The sequence below is a fragment of the Ursus arctos genome, unplaced genomic scaffold (assembly GCF_023065955.2).
Source record: "Ursus arctos isolate Adak ecotype North America unplaced genomic scaffold, UrsArc2.0 scaffold_12, whole genome shotgun sequence".
NCBI classification, from domain to species: Eukaryota; Metazoa; Chordata; class Mammalia; order Carnivora; family Ursidae; genus Ursus; species Ursus arctos.
The window spans coordinates 10,458,628-10,482,322 of record NW_026622786.1 but is presented as its reverse complement, the minus strand read 5'-3'; the positions used below and the strand labels follow the sequence as shown (position 1 = coordinate 10,482,322).

Sequence of the window (23,695 nt, the reverse complement as noted above, 5' to 3'; positions counted from 1 at the left end):
TATTTCTAAAAGCAGTGACACCTAGTTGACAATTTCTCATCTGCAAGGGGCTGGGAAAACAGTTAACTAACCTGGTTAAGAACTGCATGTGGGGGCGCCTGGGTGGCACAGCGGTTAAGCGTCTGCCTTTGGCTCAGGGCGTGATCCCGGCGTTATGGGATCGAGCCCCACATCAGGCTCCTCCACTGTGAGCCTGCTTCTTCCTCTCCCATTCCCCCTGCTTGTGTTCCCTCTCTCACTGGCTGTCTCTATCTCTATCGAATAAATAAAATCTTAAAAAAAAAAACTGCGTGTGAAGAAACAGGGACTTTAGAAGACAAGTCCAGCATTAGTGAGTGGGCATTATCCTTACTTATTTTCCAGTGAATATTATTGTCCTAGTGTCATGAATGTTGTTATTGTGGTTGCTGCATGGAGATGTCCAGAAGCTGTCTGGTCAGGCTGTCACAGTCTTACAGGAAATACAAGAGGAGAAGTCAGATGTGCTGTGAGCCTTGATGACTGCTTGGTGGAGCATGGGAAGGGAGGTCTGAGAGGTGAAGGGACAGCCAAGGGGGGCGCCTCTTTGCGTGTTGGGGCTCTTCCTGAGCCTGTCTTCACAGACTCCCCGCGAGGGGCTGCGAAGGGGAAAGACGAGCATTCCCTGGTTCTCCGTCTCTGAGCTGCAGCTTCCCCTACAGACCTTTACAACCGAAGATCTGTTTAACTCACCACCAGACAGAGTTTTAGATAATAGCGTTTTAAGCAGGGGATGACTGCTTTCTCTCTAAGTTCCTAAGTCTCCTTAAAGTAGAAGATAACCGTACTCAAGGGATTGGGCTTTTTTTTTTATTGTGGTAAAATATACAGAACAAACTGTAACACTTTAAGCCATATTAAGGGTACAGTGGCATTAAGTATATTCATGTCGTGCAACCATCACTGCTGTCCATCTCTAGAGTTTTTTTATCATCCCAAACTGAAAATCTGTACCCATGAAACAATTCCCCATCCCCCCAGCCCCTGTGAACCCTTATTTGACTTTTTGTCTCTGGATTTGATGACACCAGGTAAAGGACCAGCCTTCCTCCTGTGCCTCCTTCCCTGGCAGCTGCTTCACTGCTGACCCTTCTGGCCACTAGGTGTGTGAGGTGGGGTTTGTGGGGGCAGGTGAGGCATGTTCCCCCATCATACAGCTGCACCACGCCCTCGCGGTGTCCTACAGTTCAATTCTGTTCTGACATCTTCTGCCTGGAGGTAGCATCAGATCCCACTGGTTTCAGGGCTCAGTCCCATGGGGCTGACCCCGCCCCTACCTTCAGATGACAGTTGCAAGTCCACATTGTTTCATATGTTTCTGAGCTGCCAGAGACCAGAGATCAGTGGTTCCTACAATCTCCTCCTTGGGATAGATTAATTTGCTAGAGTGGCTCACAGAACTCAGGGGAACCTCTTATGTACTAGATCACTGGTTTATCATGAAGGATATAAGTCAGGAACAGCCAGATGGAAGGGACGCACAGGACAAGGCGGGTGGGAGGGGGCGCAGGCTTCCAGACCCTCCCTGGGCCCCACTCTCCCAGCACCTCCACTGCATTCACCAACTGGGAAACTTCTCGAACCCTTATTTGAGGGACATCTTTTATGCATCACCAGATGCATAAATAAAAGTAGCTATTATATACTATAGTACTATAATAAGATGTGTATAGATGTGTTTTTGGGGTGGCTTCATTACAAAGGCATCATTGATTAAATAATTGGCCATTGACAATTAGTTCAACTTGCAGTCCCTCTTCCCCTCCCCCAAGGGCGGGGCAGGTGGGAGGCTGAAAGTTCCAACCCTCTAATGATGGGAGTGGGGGGGTTGGGGGGGTGTTGGTTCCCCTGGCAACCAGCCCCCATCTAAGGGACTTTCCAAAAGTCGCCTCATTAAATAAACTCAAGTGTGATCGAAAGAGGCTTGTTATAAATACCAGAGGACACCCATTTCTCCTTTAATGCCTTGAAGTTATTTCAGGAACTGGGATCAAAACTATCATAACCAAAGATGCCCCTATGGCTCTTCTGTAGGAAATTACAAGGGTTTCAGGAACTATGTGCTAGTGACAGTGGATGAACACCAAATAGAGATTTCTTCCTATAAAATCTCAATATCCCAGTCATAAACAGAATCATACCATATTTGTCTTTTTTTTTTTGTCTGCTTATTTCTCTTAGCATGAGGTTAAGGTTCATCTATGACCCAGCTTGTCAAAAATCTCTTTCCTTTTCAAGGCTGCATAATATTCTAGCGTACGTATCTACTACATTTTGGCCATCCTTCATTTGGCTTTGTGAATAATGCTGCTCTGAACGCTAGGGTGCAAATATCTGTTGAAATCTCTGCTTTCAGTTCTTTGACGCACATACCCAGAAGTGGAATTATTGGATCATATGGTAATTCTATGCTTAATTTTTTAAGAAAAATGCTAACGGGGCTTAAAACCCACTAACTATTGGAGAAAAGGACTGTTCGTTGATTGCCTCCTATATGTCCTATGTATGTTAGGCAGCCGAGAAATGGGAATGGGTGGGTCATGGCTCCTTCTCTCAAGAAATACAAGGGCTTAGGGGCTTAGGAGGAGGGACGTCTTTTATGCATCACCAGCTGCATAAATAAAAGTAGCTGTTATAGACTATATTTAGTGCTGTAATACGATGTGTATAGACTATTATGGGAGCACATTACGATAATGATTTCTAGTGTTTCTGAAGACAAAACCTCCTTGGGTGTTATCCAAGACAGACGATCCACGACATTTTGGTTAGTAGTGGGTAATGCGGTAGAGAATTCCCAGTGTACCAGTTTGGGTTGTACTTTGGGTTTTTTTTTTAATAGCTAACAGTCCATCTACCTTTTCTGTGATCTAAACGTCTCTTCTGTTTTTTCTTCCTGTAGTGGTTTTTAATTGCCAACAGATCTTACAAAGTCAGTGCAGCAAGCTCTTTCTTCTTCAGTGGTGTGTTTGTGGGAGTTATCTCCTTTGGTCAGCTTTCAGATCGCTTCGGAAGGAAAAAAGTCTATCTCACAGGTAATCAGTTATGAGTGTTTGTGAACTGAATAGGAGGACTTACTTCTTAAGGTTCTCGGGGAATTGCCACGTGGATACAGAACTGATCTTTATTATACTGGCGAGAGGCCCCAGTGCAGCCAGAGTTCTGGCCACGCTTTTTCAAAGGACCAGCAGCATTCCTGGTGATGGCCACGGATTTGTGTCTAAGCTTTTCAGAGATGGTGGTGCTCTCCAGGACTCCCGCACTCTAACTTATGCCACGTTTCTAAAGAGAACAGAGACTGAGCCAGAATGCTAGGTCCATCTCCTTGTATCTTGTGTATTGGCTTATTTCAAATATGCTCTATATAAGACCCAGCATAGCTCTCTTGACAAGCCGAGCATGAGCTGGGATTTTTCCATTTCCCACACTATTATGAATAATTGAAAACTGTGCATGGTTGACAGATATCAACTTGTAACAAAGAAAGGGAAACCTTAGTTTTTCTTTTATCGTTTTTAAGAGAAAAAATTTTTTTTAAAAAAGCATAGTTTTGAAAATATCACTTTATAAATATTTATCGTTACAAACATAAAATGAGTATATTACTTTGATCAAATGCTGTTTTACATCTGGATTATTGACTACGGTTCCTCTAATTCTAGGTTTTGCTCTTGACATCTTATTTGCTATTGCAAATGGGTTTTCCCCCTCCTATGAGTTCTTTGCAGTAACTCGCTTCCTGGTGGGCGTAATGAACGGAGGAATGTCGCTGGTGGCCTTCGTCCTGCTAAACGAATGTGTGGGCACCGCCTACTGGGCACTCGCAGGTACTGCTTCACTCCATGCAGATGACAGAGATGGTGAGCGGCCCCAGAAAACCTCGCAGGGAACCAGTTGAACGTCTAAAAATGCACTTGAACTTGAGGCAGTCTATCTCCCCATTAGATTTGCTTTCCGGAATTTGTTCTGTATGACCTTGAACACGTCATTTTATTCGTATCCCTCTGTAGAAAGTCTCCCCTGGGGCCTGCCTCGTAGATGGTGGGCTTGCCTCTAGATTATTCCGAGAGTGTCAGTTTTCTCAGAAGGGCATTTACTGTTTACACCTTAAACTGAAAAATAGCGCAGACATAGGAAAGCCTAGATGCTCCTTCCCCAGCACCTTCTTGTTATATTTTATTAAATATTTATGTCCTGGGCAGGGGAGGGACAAGTCGGAGGGACCAGATGATGTAGGGCCTGTACTAGGCTAAATGAGAACTTTGTTTTTATTTGAAGTGCAGTAAGAAGCCAGTGGGCGAATTAAACAGTGGGGCAATAGGATCAGATAGGATGCAGGAAGACGACTGTGGCAGAGGTGTGGAGAATGGACCATTGGGGGGCCGGAGGAGAAGTTGAGGGGTCACTTGGGAGGTGGTTGTGGCCCGTGGAACACGATGGGGGTTTGCTTAGACACAGTGGGAGGAGAGGAGCAAGGAAAGAGGGCCATGTGAGCTGCATTTGGGTGGGACAATGACTTGCTGAAGGATCAGAGTGGGGAGAGATGGAGGAGTCAGCGGGACCTTCTGGCTTTGCTTGAAAACTGGGTGGATTCCTGGCACCACTTATAAAAATGAAGTCTAACCTGCTGAAATTTAGTTTTTACTAGTGCAAACTGAGCAAACATAGCAGACTTGAAAATTATTCTAAAGAAGCAGACAGGAAATCTGAAAAATAGGATAAATATCTAACAGCCTATAAGCAGAAAACCCCAGTGGCACTCCAGAATGACAACGTGCAAAAGTGGTGATTTGAAATGTTCATTTTTTAATTAATTTTTTTGACCAAATAACCTAGAGCCTTCCCACATCTACATGGCAACACCTTACCTCTGTTGTCATTTCCAGGCGTACATGCGCGCTTCCTGCTGGACATGAGATGTGAATGTCCATTGGACGCTCAAATAAAAATTATTGCTTTCTTTCACCTAAATAATCTTCATCTTCCGGGACCGCTGTTGATGGTAATGTCATCACAGCGTTTCAGGTCATTAAACTATACCCCTTCAAATCATTTCCTCTTGTCCATTATACCCAGTTGATACCAACTTTTACTGATTATAAGGGATAAAGATTCAACTCTGATGAGCATATGTATATAAAGGGAAATTGTGTGGTTAATATAATTAAACTCCTGAAAAGCCAGGCCCCAGAGATGCCCAGAACCAGGAAGTCCGATGCTTCTTGTCTCTGCCCTTCCTCCCTGAGAAGCTTCCTCTGTGCAGTCAGGGATGGACCCCCATAGCTCTCAGCTCTCACCACCAAGTGCAGTATTTAAAATCTGGGCTCAGGGGCGCCTGGGTGGCACAGCGGTTAAGCATCTGCCTTCGGCTCAGGGCGTGATCGCGGCGTTTTGGGATCGAGCCCCACATCAGGCTCCTCTGCTATGAGCCTGCTTCTTCCTCTCCCACTCCCCCTGCTTGTGTTCCCTCTTTTGCTGGCTGTCTCTATCTCTGTCAAATAAATAAATAAAATCTTAAAAAATAAATAAATAAAATAAAATCTGGGCTCAGAGCTCTGTCTGGCCCAGCTGGGGCCCTGCAGTGAGGGGAACTATGATGGGCAGCCCCCACTTGAACCACAGGGATGAAGTAAGGGGAGGTCTGCTCTCTAGAAGAGGGAAGGGGTATTCTCGGAATTAGATAACAGTGCTAGGTAGACAGTATTTTGTAGTAGATACTCACCAGAGAAGGCTTCCTAATGGCTTTTTGGGGGGAGGTTAATAGATGTAAGGGACTGTACCCATATCACAGTAGGACAGTATGGCTAATATTTGTACAGCAGGCATTATTTCACCCTATACTAACAACTACCTTTGAGAAAACTGAGACTCAGAGACGTTTCCATGATTTGCCCAAGGTCACACAGCAGCAGGTGCAGAACTAGGGTCCGAACTCAGTCCCTCTGAAACAGTCCCATTCTGTGGGCTGTCTTCCTTTTGCCTGCAGTGTTGTCAGTGGATACCAAGTGCTCGGAGCTGTTCTGAGCAGTGACAGAAAGTGTTATTCTTGGAAGCCAGGTGCTGTCTGATGCACTGTAATGAAGCCGTAATAGCTATTGATTGTCTTAAATTTCCAGGGAAATCATAGCGTCCCCAGTCCCTTACTTACCGGACCACATGTTCTGATTTGGTGTTCTGAACATGCTGCCGCTTCAGCTTTCCCTTCTACTCCCCCTTCTTCCTCACTGGGGCACAGAGTAGACACATCGTTATGGCTAGAGAATTGATAGTCTATGGACAAAAATACAAGAACACATTTCTTTTATAGAATTCTTGTAGAAAGTGCTTGTCACGAGATCAACAGGTCCTCTTGCTGTGGGTTGCCCACAGAAGCCTGCCTTTCCCTGGAAGAGTGGAGAGAGAGGACTGGGTCAGCGCAGAGGCTCTGCAGTCAGGCAGACAGGGTACGGTCCCAGCCATCCTGTGCACAGCTCCGTGTCCTAACCTCTCAGTGCTGTTTCCTCTTTGTGTGTAGCTCTGATGGCACCTGCTTTATAGGACGATGTATGTAAAAGGCTGAATGCACAATAAACAGTAGTGAGTACTACTCATCGTGACGGTCGCAGTTATAGAAAGTGTGTCAGAGGTATAAATTCACATGTATATTGGGCAAGCCAGTGGACTTAATACCCATCTCAGCATTTATTTCAAAAAACATAGGATTTTTTTTTAAGATTTATTTATTTATTTGTTTATTTGACAGAGAGAGAGACAGCCAGTGAGAGAGGGAACACAAGCAGGGGGAGTGGGAGAACAAGAAGCAGGCTCCCAGCGGAGGAGCCTGATGTGGGGCTCGATCCCAGGACTCTGGGATCACGCCCTGAGCCGAAGGCAGACGCTTAACGACTGAGCCACCCAGGCGCCCCCAAAAAATATAGGATTTTTAACAGTCCGGTGGTTGATTTTTTTTTCCTGTCAGTGTGCTGGGAAAAACTGTGTTCTTCATGGAGACAGACAAGAAACAGAGAGCTGTAACATGTCATGTATCTGGCGCCGATACACCAAATAGGGAAGGGCAAGAGGGAGAACTGACGAGTAGCCTGTGATTTAAGATGAGGATTTGAGGCACAACCTCTGTGATCAGTTGAAGTCCCAGCATTGAGATAATCTCATGACCTAAAACCCTTATTGCCAGCCAGCAAGGCATCTTTCCAAGCTTCCACACATGTGCAGGCAGACATCAGCACAGCCTTCAGTTCAGAAAGCACCGGGGCAAACCCTGAAAATTCATCTTGACCACAAGTGGTTTGTATTTTTCACCTGTCCTTCCTCCTTTTCCACTCACTGGCTGGCCTCTCTGCCACTTTTATCATCTGACGGTCAGTACTTGTGTAGGCTTTTCTTTCCTGCTGACACCTCCCAAGGAGGGCGTTGGCCCTGCGACTTGGGTTGGAAAGGGTGGTGTGGATGACGCTTTCTCCAGTAACAGGTATCTTTTTCCTGAATTAGGGTCGATCGGTGGCCTCTTCTTTGCGGTTGGCATCGCCCAGTATGCCCTGTTGGGATACTTCATCCGCTCCTGGAGGACCCTCGCCGTTCTGGTTAACCTTCAGGGAACAGTGGTCTTTCTCCTGTCTTTGTGAGTAGTTTTTCCTCTTAGCGGTTTAATTTAATACGCAGAAGGAATGTCTTAAGAGGATGCGGGTGAATGAGCGACGTTATTCCCTTTCAGGAGTTTGCCTGAACTGACTTTGGTGAAGAGCTAAATCCCGCAAGCGCTCCAATGCTTGGCAGCTGCTGGGAAGAGAGATGCTTAATTAATTCAGAATGCAGGTATCCCTTGTTTCAAGTAACGTCTCCATAGATTGCATTTTAATCTTCAAGTTGTTGACCCCAGGGTGCCAGTTTCTTTTGTAACCTAATGCCTCAAGCCTAAAGAGTTCAGGCTGGATGAGGTCGGGTGCTAGGCTCTGACTCAGGTATGACGTTGCAAACATCACAGTCCATTCACATCCAATATGTAGCAGCAACACTCCATTCCACAGGTGACTCCTATTTCAGGGCCTCTAAATGTGGACACAGGAAGACTCAGATATGGGAGAAATGCTTAGGGTGGACGGGCTCAGAGCAGTCAAAGGGTGATTCCCTGGTCAGGGCAGGGTGCTCCCAACAACTCGCTCCGATGTCGCACCGCGGTGCCCTAAAGGCTGTGAGGTGAGCCACAGCTTAGAGCACTTTGGCCAGGCCTTTCTTCCCATAGCTAATACTTCATTAATGATGTTATTAATAGTGCTTGTTATATAGTGTACATACATAATATATAATAGAATAATACTGTTTATTAATATTCTTCCTAAATAGCCTCAAGCTCCAGTAACAGTAAAACTAATATTTAAGAGACATTTACAGAGTTCTCCATAAAATTAACATTAAACACTGACCATCTTGTTGGGGCTTAAAAACCCAGTTTCACTCACAAATACTGTACTACGTTCCGATCTTTAGTCACAAAGAAGTAATACTATTCCATTTCTTATTTCATCATTTTAATGATGTGCTTAAGAAGTTTGACATTTTAGGGGCACCTGGGTGCTCAGTCAGTTAAGCATCTGCCTCTGGCTCAGGTCATGATCTCAGGGTCCTGGGATCGAGTCCCGCATCGGGCTCCCTGCTCAGCCGGGACTCTGCTTCTCCCTCTGCCCCTCCCCCTGCTTGTGCTGTCTCTCTCGCGCGCTCTCTCTCTCTCTTTTATTCTCTCTTCTCAAATAAATAAAATCTTAAAAAAAAAAAGTTTGAGTTTTTAGTTTTATTTCACCAGAAGTTTTAATGTGCTTATGAAAGGCTTTCTCCTAAGGTATCAGACTTCTAATTTTAATCATCAAAACCTTTGGAATAAATAAAATTTTCAGCCAATGGTACCAGCTTCTGTGCCATAAAGTGAGGGATATCTGTGGTAGAATTTTCCTTCAGATGCATCTTTCACGTAGTTGTTCTTTTTTCAAGTTCTACTAATGGAGATTCCGTAGATTGAGCATTGAACTGGAATCTGTGTTTGTAGTCTCTTTGAAATAAGAGAAGTAAATGCAAGAATGGATATAATAGTGGGGCGCCTGGCTGGCTCAGTCAGAAGAGCATGGGACTCTTGATCTCAGGGTTGTGAGTTCGAGCCCCACCTTGGGTGTAGAGGCTAATTAAAAATAAATAAATAAACTTTAAAGAATGAATATAATAGAAATAGTTTACCTATACTTAAAAAAGCAAAATGTATTGAATGTATTTAGTTATGTGAATTGGAATGAGATAATTCTACCAGAAAGGGAAACTAACGACATTTTATTAGTTCGTGTATTATACATTTTTGGAATAAATGGTTGCCTAGTATCATCCTTGAATTAATAAGCAGTCATGTAAATGTGGGTAGATAAATGAATTTTCTTTTCAAATAGCTAAAAGTCTCCTTCAGAGCGACTTTGACGGATGGCATGAGCTGTTCTGCCTGTCTTTCCTGAACGTGGTCTGAGTTTGTTATGGCCCTAGTGCGAGGTGGGGACATCCACACCCTTGGAAATGAATTCAGGTCAGGAAAAAACAGGAAACAGAGAGAAAAGAGTGTGTAAATATGTATTTATGCCATTAGGCCTTCCCACGTCAGCCTGCAGTTTATCTTTTCTGATCGTCTCCCCGCCCTTTTGCCACATTCTGTGTTCCGGGCACAGCAAGCTGCTTGCCGTGTCCAGTGTCCGGCCTCAGCTTGCTGTCCTGCGTCCGTGCCCCCTGCTCGCTGCTGCTCCTGCCCTTCCCTCACCCTGCTCCCCAGTTCTTCCTAGTTAACTCCTGGCCTCCCGGGTTTGCTCAACTGCCACCCCCTCCAGACTTCTCCGCATCGCACCTCCAGCTACCAGTCCTTTGCTTTGGCTTCTGAACTCTCCAGCACTTACCCCGCACCCTTCGAGTGCTGTATTTCCACCTCACGCTGGAACCCATCTCTTTCCGCACCAGGAGCTCCCTCCCTGGAGGCTGGAGGCACTTGGCTCGGTCACATGCCCCCAACACCAAAGCCCAGGGTCTTCTGCACAGATGATCCTCCAGATCGAATGGACAGGTGTGGGCACAAAAATATCTGGAATTAGCCATCGGTGACGTAAGAAAAAGTCACATTATTTTAGCGTCGTACCTTGTCTTTTTTGTTTTACTAGAAACGTTGTTGCGTAGTTTAAAAATTCCTCATTTTCACAATACGTGGATTTGAACAGTTTTACACTAAAAATCAGCACCCCCCCTAATTTACAAAGATTTTCCACCTTCTGAGAAATTCACAGGACATGTTTTGAGCAGAGACAACATTGTTAAATTAGCACTGTAGCTTCTGAAGTTGGCCCCAGCACGGTGGAGGGGGCAGCGTGTTCAGAGACTGCTTTTTCTTTTAAAAACACGTCTTGCTGTTTGATATGCAAAATCTGCATGCGTTGGAATTTCTATTCCCAAGTCCATCTGTTGGCAGCTAGGTGAGCTTTGCGTAAGCAAGCTTACTGGCTTCTCCAAATGTGGGGACGTGTCAGGTCCACGGTTTGTGTACGAGACAGACCCTTTCCCACGCAGAAATAGTTCAGTAACTCCAATTTCCAAAGCTTGACTATCTCTCAAGTATAAAAATGATTTGTAAACATTTAACAGTAATGTAAACATTTATATGACAGTAACTTAAAACATTTTAACAATGGTGAATGCTTATCAACAATTCTGAAAACAGGGCAGTTTGAGGGAAAGGGGACAGTGACCTTAATGACTGTTAGTATTTTGGCTGTTCCCTGTCTCCTTTCTCTCACCTCCCCGTCCCCCTTGTTTTCATCTTTATTACGACAGACCTCTGGTGTCTCACTTAGGTGTACTTTGTTCATCACAGGAGGCTTCGCGCATGTTCTTTGGATTTGCCTTTAGATTCAATCAGGTGGTTCACATGGTAGCCTGGAAGCGGCCTGGTGGATGGGGCCACTGGGTCTGCTTGATGATCGGCCGACCTAACTTCCAATAGAACAGTATTTTGCTTGATTATCTGCTCGTGTATTAGTAATAATAATCGAATGGTAATGCAGCTGTAAATCAAGGGATTTTTCAGGCCATTGTAGAAGGCCTGGGCCCTGCTTTTGTGGACGATCAAATGCGCGTGAATCCTCTGCCCCGTAGCGAAGCTCTGGGAGGATTCCTGCCTTCTTGTTTCCTCTGAGCACCTCCTGCATGACTCAACACAAAATGAAAGTGCTCAGCAAGTGGTTATTGATGGACTGGCTGTCCACGAAGTTGCAAATTCCATGGGATTTGTTGCCACTTCACTGTCCTTACGGAAAGGCACGGGGAATTCTAAAAGGCGTCTTCAATAGCCAGTGGTACTTACAGATAGAAGTTTCATTTTAAGCAAATACTGTCACATTAGATCAAAAGGTACTGGATGCTGTATTTAGTAAACAAGGTGTCCCTGTTCCTGTCCCAGTTTGTCTTTGATAAGCCCTCTAGCCGTGCACACGGACATGTGAAAAGGAAAAAGACACATCAGAGAGTTAAGTCTTGAAAATTTTGGAAAATATCAGTGACCGTATAACTGTTCGATACTTTGTGGTTGTAGTAGAAAATAATTATTCGATACCTGGAGGTTAACCAGAAAATGACTTTTATTCTTTAAGGTCTTGGGGGCAGGAAATATCATGAGCACTTCGTAAAGCCAGTGTGTCAGCCATCCGATTTTGAAGCAGGAAATGCTCCAAAGTAGTTGAGATGTGACCACCCCTGTTTGATTTTTATGTAGAGTCTTAAAATAATCTCGGCCTTCTTAATGACATATCATGACATTAAAAACATGTTTTAAAAATTTATTTTTTCTGATGAGACAATAAAAATTTTCTTCTTTGTGAGGCTTTGTCAGAACTTAAACACCTGCTATCTCTATAGTATTATTCTCACACTTGGCTGGGATTTAGAACCCTCTCTCTGACCTGTGCTTTATGAAAAAATTTGTGTCACTCAGTATTCTAAGCTTACCTTGCCATTTGTTAAAATTTGTTTAAAAGTCAATGCATACTGCTTACCCCCCCTTTTTTTTACTGCTGTTTTGGGAGTATGTTCTTGGTTTCCATTCATAAAGCTGCCACCTTTTAACCCTGGCACGCTGTTGAAAGTGGCCCCCTCTCTCTTTCACCTGTCCCTGGGAGAGTTAGTTTTGACCCTCGCGTGGAATCCGGGTGTGGTGAGGGAATCCACATCCTCCTGGGTGAATTGTCTCCTTCCTATGACCGTGTACCTGTATGACCTGTATGAATATACAGCCTTTAATGACGTCTCTTTCAGATTCATTCCTGAATCACCCCGTTGGTTATACTCCCAGGGTCGACTGAGTGAGGCCGAAGCGGCTCTGTGTCTCATTGCCAAGAGGAACCGCAAGCTCAAGTGTACGTTCTCACTCACGTACCCGGCCAGCAGGAGCCCCGGGGAGACCGGAAGCTTCCTGGATCTGTTCCGTTACCGGATCCTCTTGGGGCACACGCTCACCCTGATGTTCATCTGGTAATTATTCCTGCGGTGTTGTCTTGATCCTCAGCTCGGGCTGCTAAAGGGCTGCCGGTAATGGGTTCCTTCTCCAGGGTTACAGAAAAGTTTACCTGATTTGTCCGCTGGAAGTGGTTTTCCAAGAACAAGTCCTCTGTCTCTTAATACCCGTGTGGCGCTCAGCTCTGCTTTCGCAGCAAACTGCCGCCGGGCAAGGAGGAACCCAGGGTTTGCCGATGGCAGGTTTACTGAACTGAAATAAACAGCAGAAACACATCTTTGCTCCCGAGCTCTTCCATGTAAATATTTAAGTACCCCCACCAACCTCAAAAAAAAAAAAAAAAAAAAAGAAAACCGGGAAAGCAAGCATATTAGAAGAGTTTCTAAATAGGAGTTTAAAGTAACTGTCTTTGCTTTTAGCATCAGGTCGGTCGGGTAGCACGCTCTAGTTGTGGCACCCCGTCCTGTACTTTGTGTGACATCTCACTCGCTCACTCCCCGGGCGGTGGGCGGTGTTGTTCCTTGCACAAACGGGGCCCTGGGGGTGTGAAAGTGTGAAATGATGGACTCGAAGCCACATGTGCAGATCCAGTGAGTGAAGAGATAGGCATTCTCTGAACCTGGTTTTCTTGCTTAGCTTATTCCTACCCGCCCTTCAACACGCTCTCAGCATTCAAGTGAATCGCGCCGAACGATTCAGGATGGCTCTGCGGAAAGAGTGAGGCGGAAAGGGGAGAAGTGGGTGGGCAACGCGGACAGCGTATGACCCGCACGTGTGTTGTAGAACCGTGTAGGCGCTTTTACTGTGCTGCTCAGATATCGTGTGTTTTATGGTCGAAGGTTTGTGGCAACCCTGTGTCGAGCAAGTCTACGGGCGTCATTTTCCAACAGTGTTTGCTCACTTCGTGTCTCTGTGTCACATTTTGTTAATTCTTGCAATATTTCAAACTTTTTCATTCGTGTAATATTTGTCATGGTGATCTGCGATCGGTAGTCCTTGGTGTTGCTGTTATAATTGTTTGGGGGCACCACGAACCACACCTGTATATGACTGTGAACTTCATAAATGTTGTGTGTGTTCTGACTGTTCCACTGACTGGCCGTTCCCCCATCTCGCTCCCTCTTTGGGGCCTCTCTGGTCCTGGAGACACAACTATGTTGGAAGTCGGCCAGTTAATTAGGCCTACCATGGTCTCTATGTGTTCAAGTGAAGAGAAGAGTCACAGGTCTCTCGCTTCAAATCAAAAGGTAGAAACAGTTCAGCTGGATAAAAGGTCAAACCAGCCACAACATTCCCTTAAGCCAGAGCCTGATCCAGAGCAAGGCCCTGACTCTCTTCAATTCTCTGAAGGCTGAGAGAGGTGAGGAAGCTGCAGAAGGAAAGTCTGAAGCTAACAGAGGTTGGTCCGTGAGGTTTAAGGAGAGAAGCCGTCTCCACAATATAAAAGCACAAGGTGAAGCAGCAGGTACTGATGTAGGAGCTGCAGCCAGTTCTCCGGAAGATGCAACCAAGACAACCCGTGAAGGTGGCTACACTAAACCACAGATCTCCACGTGGACGAAACAGCCTTCTTTTGGAAGAAGATGCCATGTAGGACTTTTATAGCTAGAGAAGAGAAGTCAGTACCTGGATGGTCTGACACTCTTGATAGGGGCTAACACAGCTGGTGACTTAAAGCAGAAGAGAGTGCTCACTGACCATTCTGGAAATCCTAGGGCCCTTAAGAACTATGCTTAATCTACTCCGCCCGTGCTCTCTAAAGGGAGCAACAAAGCCTGGATGACAGCACATCTGCTTACAACATGGTTTACTAAATATTTTAAGCCCACTATGGAGACCTACTGCTCAGAAAAAAGAGATTCCTTTCAAAATATTACTGCTCACTGACAATACTCATGGGTGTCCAAGAGCTCTGATGGAGACGGACAATGAGATTAATAATGTTTTCATGCTGCCAACACAACATCCATTCTGTGGCCCATGGATCAAGGAGGCATTTCAACTTTCAAATCTTACTATTTAAGACATACATTTCATAAGGATATTGGTGCCATAGATAGTGGTTCCTTTGATGGAGCTGGGCACAGTTCATTGGAAACCTTCTGGAAAAGAGTCCCCATTCTAGATGACATTAAGGACATTCATGATACATAGGAAGAGGTCAAAATATCAACATTAACAGGAGTTTGGAAGAAGTTGATTCCAACCCTCATGGTTGACTCTAAGGGGTTTGAGACTTCCGTGGAGACGGTAACTGCGGGTGTGGGGGAAAGAGCAAGAGAACGAGAATGAGAAGCGGAGCCTGAAGATGGGACTGAATTGCTGGGATCTCATGGTCAAACTTGAACGGATGAAGGGTCACTTTCTTGCGGATGAGCAAAGAAAGTCGTTTCTTTCCTGGGGCGCCTGGGTGGTGCAGTCGTTAAGCGTCTGCCTTCGGCTCAGGGCGTGATCCTAGCGTTCTGGGATCGAGCCTCACATCAGGCTCCTCTGCTAGGAGCCTGCTTCTTCCTCTCCCACTCCCCCTGCTTGTGTTCCCTCTCTCGCTGGCTGTCTCCGTCAAATAAATAAATAAATAAAATCTTAAAAAAAAAAAAAAAAGAAAGTCGTTTCTTGAGATGGAAAATACTCCTGGTGAAGATGCTGTGGAGACTGTTGAAACGGCAACATAGGGTTTAGAATATTACATAAACTTAGTTGATACAGCAGTGGCAGGGTTTGACAGGATTGACTCCAATTCTGGAAGAAGTCCTCCTGTGGATAGAATGCTATCAGACAGCATCACATGCTACAGAGAAATCACTCATGAAAGGAAGAGTCGATCGATGCCGCAGACTTCAGTGTTGTCTTATTTTAAGAAATTGCATCAACCACCCCAGCCTTCAGCGGCCACCTCCCTGCTCAGTCAGCTGCCATCAGCATGGAGGCAAGAGCCTCCACCAGCAAAAACACTATGACTCGCTAAAAGCTCAGACTGATGGTTAGCATTTTTTAGCAATAAAATATTTTAAGATATCTACCTTTTTTTTAGACACAATACTTTTATACACTTAACAGACTACAATACAGTATAAACATAACTTTCCTATGCACTGGGAAACCAAAAACTTCATCGGACTTGCTTTACTGCGATACTCACTTTATTGCGGTGGCCTGGAACCCCACCCGCAGTATCTCCGAGGTATGCCTGTACATTCTGCCAGGCGTTCAGGGCTGGGTGTGAACAGCCTATTCACTGGCTCAAAGGACTGTCGTGCTGTGGTTGGAAGGTATTTGCCACAAAGGCTGCGTAGAAACCTACGTTTTCATGTGGGGATTAAGGAGAATAATTTCATAGGAAAGGGATCTTCAATATAAAGCTGTAGAGAACAGCAGATTGAGAGGAAGAAGCCGTGAATATATTTTTCTATTTCATGGTTCTCTTCTTCTACCCAGCCAAGCACTGGCTGCCACCGGTATGCTTAGGGGCCAGGGCATACCAACCGCTGCCTTCCTCACGGACCCAGCACCGTGCTGGAATATCCCAGATGCGGAATGAAAGTGGAACAGAGGACGCAAGCTTGGAGACAGGGAGATGGAGGGAACTTTGAAAAGCCAGACCTGACACCCAGCACAGAGCTTCTCCTCTGGGTTCTTCTATTGCAGACACTTACCAAATACGTTCAGGTGCTCGGGTTCCATAAAACTCCGCGTTTGCATGTCGCAGAGACAGTCACACCCTCTGCCTGCTTCTGGAGGATAATTTACTTCTTGTGTTTAGGTTTTTTGTGTTTTTTTTTGAGGCAGATTAACTTTGGGATTCTGGCCTTCGGGGGATAAAAAACAGACGAACAAACAAAGTAGACTGGAACCAGGGAGAATGTCCCTGTTTATTTTCTATCTTACACAGCCAAAGGAGTTCTTCTCAAATAAACCTCTTCCCCCCTGGGCTCCGAATGCTAAAATATGCAATAATAGAGGCAGTGTCATTCCCCATAACTGCTGTTGTTTTTGAAGATGCCATAAAATTCTGAAGTCTTTTCTGGGGATCTGTCATTGAAGAAAGGCCTTACCGCGGAGTAAAATGATACCTCTGTGGTTCCCATCTGTTCGTTGGGTTATTTCCCACAGTAGTTCCTTTTTAAATAGTTCTTTGATGCCCTAAATATACTGTTAAATATTATGCAAGTGTTCTAAATTTTGCTTGGGGCCCACAAAAAGGATTGAGATGATTTTAATAGCTGTAATTACGCATCCCAATGACCAACTTGCCATTAAGGAACCTCGCAAGGCAGAGTCCCTGCCTTGGGACCAGAGGCCCTCCTTGCCCATGCTGTCCCCATGCTCACCCACCACGGGGGCTTCTGCACGCCTCTCCTGTCCTGACCTGGCTATGTGTATTTGTGCCTGACTTGCTACCATCCCAGCTGGGTTTAAATATGTGTGTTTCCATGGCTGGAATTACTTCACTGGGACTTCTATTTTTTTTTGATTGGTTGATTGGGCATGTTCGAGAGTGAGCTTGGAGAGGCAGAAGAGAGAGAGAGAATCCCAAATGCGGGGCTTGATCTCACGACCCTGAGATCACGACCTGAGCTGAAATCAAGAGTTGGACGCTTAACCAATGGAGCCCCCCAGGTGCCCTGGGATTTCTGTTTTAAGTGCAGAGTGGACACACGCTGACGCAGACAGCGCATGGCAGAGGAGGGTGTCTCCTGCAGGTAGAAAGGATTTTTAAAATACTTTAGAAAGCTGCATGGGTTTGTCTAGCTCACTATTTGCAGACAAGGTGCTAGGGGACAGGGAAAACAGGCAGCTCAGTGTCACCTTGCGTCCTTACACACGATGTCTTGGCTCTGACACCGCTCATCGCCCTTAGCACACGAGGGACAGCTCCACCCAGTGAGCTGCAATGGGAAGTAGCTGCTGCCGCTGGCTCGTCTGCCAGGGAGGGATGACCCACGAAACAGTCCAGCTCCGGAGGTCCCTCTCCCCTCCTCCCATCCCTCTCCTGTTCACTGCAGCCCCTTCTTAATAGCCCCTTCACTGAGCCCACTTCGCCGTTTTGGCAGAGAGGGAGAGAAAGCTTTCCCTTTCCTGTTTCATCTCATCGTAGCCACAGCTCATCGGACATTTTCTAAGGAAAACTAAAGGGAAGCAAGTGGAAACTTCCCTGTCATAACCACCCGTCAAAGCGAATTGCAAAATCGTAAAAGCTGATGGACTTCCAAAGCCTGTAGTACATTATATAGAAGTGTATGGTTTCCAAAATATACCCATGGACTAGTAAAGCTGAGTTTTAGGGTTTTGTTTTTGTTCATTCTGTTCCATTTCGTTTTGTTTTTAATAATTCAGTTTCCTAGGCACAGATGTTTGTTTTCTTGTCTTCGCTCTGTTTGAGAAAGCCCCAGCTTGGAGCTTCAGGATGGCGCTTTGGTCGGCTTATGACCCCCACAGGCTCCTCCATTCCTGGCCCGGGGCCTGCCGCCCAGGAGGCTGTCCCCAAGGGCTGCAGCAACAGCGTGCAGAAATAAACTGATGGCTTCGCAAAGGGTCCTTCCTCACCCGACCCTCCCTGAGGATCCTGCCTCTGCTGGGCTCCTGGTCTTCTCTTTCCTGTCTGGGTGGGTCAAGAACCTGGGGGTGGGGGTGGGCGCTTGGGTGGCTCAGTCGGTTAAGCCCCTGCCTTCAGCTCAGGTCATGATCCTGGAGTCCCAGAATCAAGTCCTGAATCGGGCTCCTTACTCAGCGGGGAGTCTGCTTCTCCCTCTGAACCTCCCCCCTCATGCTCTCTCATTCTCTCTCTCTCTCGCAAATAAATAAATAAAATCTTAAAAAAAAAAAAAAAAGAACCTGATCAAGGGGTTGGAGGGCCAGTCATTTCTGGCCTGCAGGTGACCCCTCGACCAACCAGTCACTTCTCAGCCTGAGTTCTCAACGCCATCCCCTGTTGGCTTTCCCCTGGGGAGCTCTTTCCTAGAGTCATTTTGACAATATCACAGCAGTCGCCTGTGGCAAGCATTCATCAACTGCTGGATTAAATAAAGCAGGAATAGTCATGTCTTCTATTAAATGCAGACGTGCTTGATGAAAGGACGGATGACGTTTTGCTCTTTCAGAAGCTGGCCGCTCATCCAGGAAGCATCTAGGCCTAGCTCAGGAACTTCCAAGGCGCCTAGCATTCGTAGGTTTTCCTAGTGTACATTTAGACTGGAATAGGAAGGTCAGCGGGAACGTCAAGCTGATTGCTTAGACGGATGACCTTATACCGCGTCCGTGATTGGCTCCCCTCCGGCATGTCCTCAGGGGCTTTTTCTCTTGGCCTCTTGTCTTTCACCCCAACTGCAGGTTTGTATGCAGCTTGGTGTACTATGGCCTCACCCTGAGCGCGGGCGACCTGGGCGGAAGCATTTATGCCAACCTGGCCCTGTCCGGCCTCATAGAGATTCCGTCTTACCCTATCTGCATCTACTTGATTAACCAAACATGGTGAGTATAGATGGAAATGAGGCACAGCACGGAGGATCGCGCTCCTGTAGTCGTAAATACGTAAATACGTAAGTGTTACGGTCTTCGTCTTCTAGGTGGTATCCGCTCGGTACTCCAGGCGGATTAGAATTCTTTGCAGACCAAATGCAGTTGGAATCATTTTGTAGTGTGGTATTACTTGGGTTTCCCATGTATGAGTTTTTCTTTAGGTTCTCAATCCAATATTAAAATGCACCTCCACCAGAAGCGTTTTGGATCGTCTGTGTGTCATTTCGTAGCCCCAAGAGACAGGGTCATTGGCTCTGTGTGGATAGAACTCCATCGACCCAGCCGCTATCATGGAGAGGTTCTTACATAAGGCATAGAACTGCAGGACCTGAAGACTTTTCTTACCCCGTAAGGCCCACTCGACTTTGTTTTTGCTACTTGTTAGTGGGGAGTTTTGCAATACTTTTTAAAAGCTCTTTTATAAAAGAGCACTGTTTCCTCAGATTCCCTATTAGGTCTCTTCTGTTCTTGAGCCCTGACCAGGGCAACAGAAAATCCCATTCAGAGTGAACCAGGCAGATTGTGCTGTTTCCAATTATCCAGAAATCATTATTTTAATCCAAACAGCATTCCTTTTGCACTACACTTGGTGCTGTTGTCATGGATGGTGGGCTCAGTGCATTTTGAAGGGCCGGTTTGGATTCTGTTCAGTTGAAGGCTTTTCTCTGGGGGCGGTCCCAGTTGTCTCTGCTGACCTCTCTGTTAGGAACAGAGCTTGCTGTCATCATGGTCCAAGAGCCGAGTCAGGCTGCATATTCAGAAATCTGCCCCCATCGCCTCCAGTGAGCCAGACGCCCGTCCTTTGTGCTGTCACATCTTCCACGCTACCCTCTGATGACCACTTAAGGTTTTAGAAGGATGCATCCCGGGGAGTAGCCTGCCTGCCTAGCATGGTGCGTGTCCATTGAAAGGTGCTCAGTACTGATATTAAATGAGGCACAATGACCTGGAGACCCGTGTGCAGTCCTGTCTCGCAGACACTACCACTGAGTTCAAATCTAGTCTCAGTTACTCTGATGGCTTTGACAGGTAAGCTTCCATGTACTTATCCTTAAACTAGAGCTTATAAAATGCCCTGGCAGAATTGTTATAAAGGTTACAAGTACTATGGAAGTTCCTGCAGGGGACCTAGTGAGTCATGGGCCCCTAGTGAAGGGAGGCTTGTTAATGCCAGTGCCTTTCAAGCCTCTAGCAATTCTTTGAAAATTATTTCCCTTAATAAAGTGTGCAATTCATGTCACTTAATTCTGACATACTAACAAGAAATTTTCTTCAGTTTGTATTTTTAAGAGAGAGAGCCTTGTTTTACAGTGTTTAAAATTTGCCATGACGTGGATGGAACTAGAGGGTATTGTGTTAAGAGAAATAAGTCAGAGAAAGACAAATATCATGATTGCATTCATATGTGGAATTTAAGAAAAAAAACAGAGGATCATAGGGGAAGGGAGGGAAAAATAAAATAAGATGAAATTAGAGAGGGAGACAAACCATAAAAGACTCTTAACTATAGGAAACAAACTGAGGGTTACTGGGGTGGGCGGGGGTAACTGGTGATGGGCTTTAAGGGGGGCGGGTTATGTCATGAGCACTGGGTGTTATATGCAACTGATGAAATCACTGACCTCTACCTCTGAAAATGTTAATGCACTGTATGTTAATTAATTGATTTTATTTTTTTGTATTTTTTATAATAATATTTTTTATTATATTATGTTAGTCACCATACAGTACATCCCTGATTTTTGATGTAAAGTTCCATGATTCATTAGTTGCATATAATACCCAGTGCACCATGCAATACATGCCCTCCTTACTACCCATCACCAGCCTATCCCATTCCCCCACCCCCCTCCCCTCTGAAGCCCTCAGTTTGTTTCCCAGAGTCCATAGTCTCTCATGCTTCATTCCCCCTACTGATTAATTGATTTTAAATAAAATTTTTAAAAATGAACTGCTAAAGATTCATGTAACGAGAAGAGAAAGTGAGTTGGAAGTCTCCGTTCTCTGCGGTTCATTTTCATTCTCTGGAAGGTGGAGAGCATAGCGCTTGCCTTACAGGTTTACTGTGAGACCTAAGTAAGATACTTGATGGAAAGCATTCAGCACTGCCTGGAACATGGTGAGCCCTCACAGAAATCAATAGAATGATTCTCTGTTCTTTTCCTGCACATGTCATTCGATCCTGCCATCCAGCCAGTTTCCCCTTGTTTTGTGATGGTTACGTATTTTATGTCCTGGTCAGTCAGTCACATTTGCCACCCATTCCTTAAGCAACGATGAGTGTATATAATGAAACCCGGGGACATTTCAGAAAGAAGGTTCGGGAGACAAAGCAGATAAATTTATAAGATCCTCAAGAGAAATGTGTAACGTCTTTCTGTTGTTTAGGTTTGGTCGGAAGCGGACTTTAGCGGCATTTCTGTGCCTAGGAGGACTGGCTTGTCTTATTATAATGTTTCTTCCAGAAAAGAAAGGTATGCCTTTCTGATTTCCACATAAGGGTTTTGAACAGCACTTTCATTACAATGAATCTCAATATAGTAGAGAGATTACCATATGCCATGCTTCATTTCTATGATTGCATATTATTTAGCGACTGTGTGGGGTATAATGGGCCAGATTCTTCCCATTGCCTAAACTATTCTCTGGGTGAATAATGTGCTTAGAGGTGCACTATTAATTCTTTCAGGCGATTAAGCTACCATCTGGGGTGTCTGGGCTGCAGTACTGGTGATGTTAGAGTTGTTTATTTGAAGATGGGGAGGACCATTTAGCTCTGCAGAGAGAGAAACTCCATCCAGGGCTACGCATTTGCACTCCCCATTCCAGCCAATCACAGATCAGAGGTCAGGGTCTCAGAGGCAGCTTTGGCACCCCGAGCACATCCATCCATTCTCCCAGGGCCCGCTGACCCTAACAGCAGCCGCAGTAAGAGTGCTGTTCACGGTTGGTGACAGCGGACATTTTCTCAGTTTTATATAAAGTGTGAACAGATCATCTTCGGAAACTTGGTATTTTTATATATTTGTAGCTTTGATGTACACCCTTATCTAACTTGATTTCTGCTCCTCTATAGAAATTATGCTACAGAGTGATGGTTCTCAGCCTTTGTTTGTTTTGTCTGACACGTGCTAGCTGTCGTGTCAAAAACTGACTTGGGCAGTGATTTCCAGCAGTGCAGAGTGGGTCATAACTACCACTGCGCCGCTGAGGCGTACGGTACCACGAGAGCCCTGTTTTGGGAGCTTTGGGATCTGAATAGGTCTTCTTTGAGCTTTTACTTCAGGTGGGAATCGTTGTGTGGTGGTTTGACAGAAGGTTTGGCAGCTGCTCGAAACACAGCTGGAGAACTTACTCCCTGACACAACACATCACGAAGGAAACGCTCCTGTGGTCCTTGCTTCTCCTTGAGATTCGGTAGTAGCAGCGGCTCACCAAAGACCCCAGGCCGCGCGCCCCAGTTCTGTAACCCCCAGTACACCTGCTACGCGGCTGGTCGCCGCCTCAGGTCCTGCGCCTTGAACCCAGAGAGCAGTGCGCTCGCTACTGGGGACGTGACCCGTATGTAGCACAGCCTTGTAGTGATTCTCATGGAATCACAGAAACTGGAGAATTCAATAAGTTTGCCCATTTCTTACTCTCTGAGGAAATCGTTACCTCAGCTAGTGCCAGAAAAGGGACAGTCCTCAGCTCTTGCCTTGCTGTGGGCTTGTAGAACCAAGCTCCCAGTTCTGTTTGACTGGGACAGACAGTAGGGGGCTTCAAATCATCATAGCGTTATTGTTTTTAGTATTTTTATTTATTTGGGAGAGAGAGAGAAAGCATGGGGGGGGAGGGGCAGAGGGAGAAGCAGAATCCCTGCTGAGAAGAGAGCCCAATGTGGGGCTCGATCCCAGGACCCCGGGATCATGACCTGAGCCGAAGGCAAACGCTCAACCCAGGCATCCCAAGATCATCATAGCTGTAGATTCAGATTTCATTTTTCATAGATAACTTGGAAATCCAGTTGTTTTCTATCTGTAATAGCCAGTATTCTGGTTGTCGCCTTGTAGAGAAAACTGTCTCCTACGGCCATAAGCACCCCTGTAACCTGTCACATCTCTGCCAGCCAGGCCAGTTCACATCTTTCCCGCTCCCACATAGCTGTGTGCTCCAGGGAACCAACCCACAGCCCAGCACTCTGCACGTGGTTCTTTCTACAAAAACCCAAAGTGGAAGCAGATGTGTGGTCTCCGGCCAGACCCGGCTTCACTCTCTGCTCACTTCTGGTCAGTTTTAAGAGAAAAGCTCGAGCGAGCCCGTAGTCGATCGTGCCCCTGGATGAACACGGAGTAAGGAGTACTCCAGGAGCTTGCCTCAGCACCATGGTGTCTCTGTTATACTTAGAAAAGTGGACCTCTAGTCTATTTTTGAAGATTTCCAGGAAAAGAAACCTCACTACATCCCTTAGAAAATTGTTTCTATTTTTAATAGCCATGAGAACAGACCTTATCCGCAACTGAGCCCATTCCCTTTCATTTTATTCATCACTAGAGATAGAGAACAGATGACCACCCCCCCCGCTTTTTTTTTTTTTGCATAATCCTTTCTATATTTGCTGGTAGTCATCTTAACTATTCCTGAATCTTCTCTTCCTTGAGCTGA

General features: G+C 45.7%; 1 protein-coding gene across 1 annotated transcript in view; it reads left to right on the top strand.

The window, feature by feature from the left end:
* The window catches only part of SLC22A15 (solute carrier family 22 member 15), a 75,853-nt gene that overhangs the window by 33,446 nt on the left and 18,712 nt on the right, over positions 1-23,695 (top strand). Inside the window, exons 3-8 of the mRNA XM_048220555.2 lie at positions 2,921-3,053; positions 3,681-3,845; positions 7,507-7,636; positions 12,337-12,552; positions 18,863-19,003; positions 21,440-21,525. Of these exons, the coding sequence (XP_048076512.2) occupies positions 2,921-3,053; positions 3,681-3,845; positions 7,507-7,636; positions 12,337-12,552; positions 18,863-19,003; positions 21,440-21,525 (871 nt within the window). The remainder of the gene's footprint in view (positions 1-2,920; positions 3,054-3,680; positions 3,846-7,506; positions 7,637-12,336; positions 12,553-18,862; positions 19,004-21,439; positions 21,526-23,695) is intronic.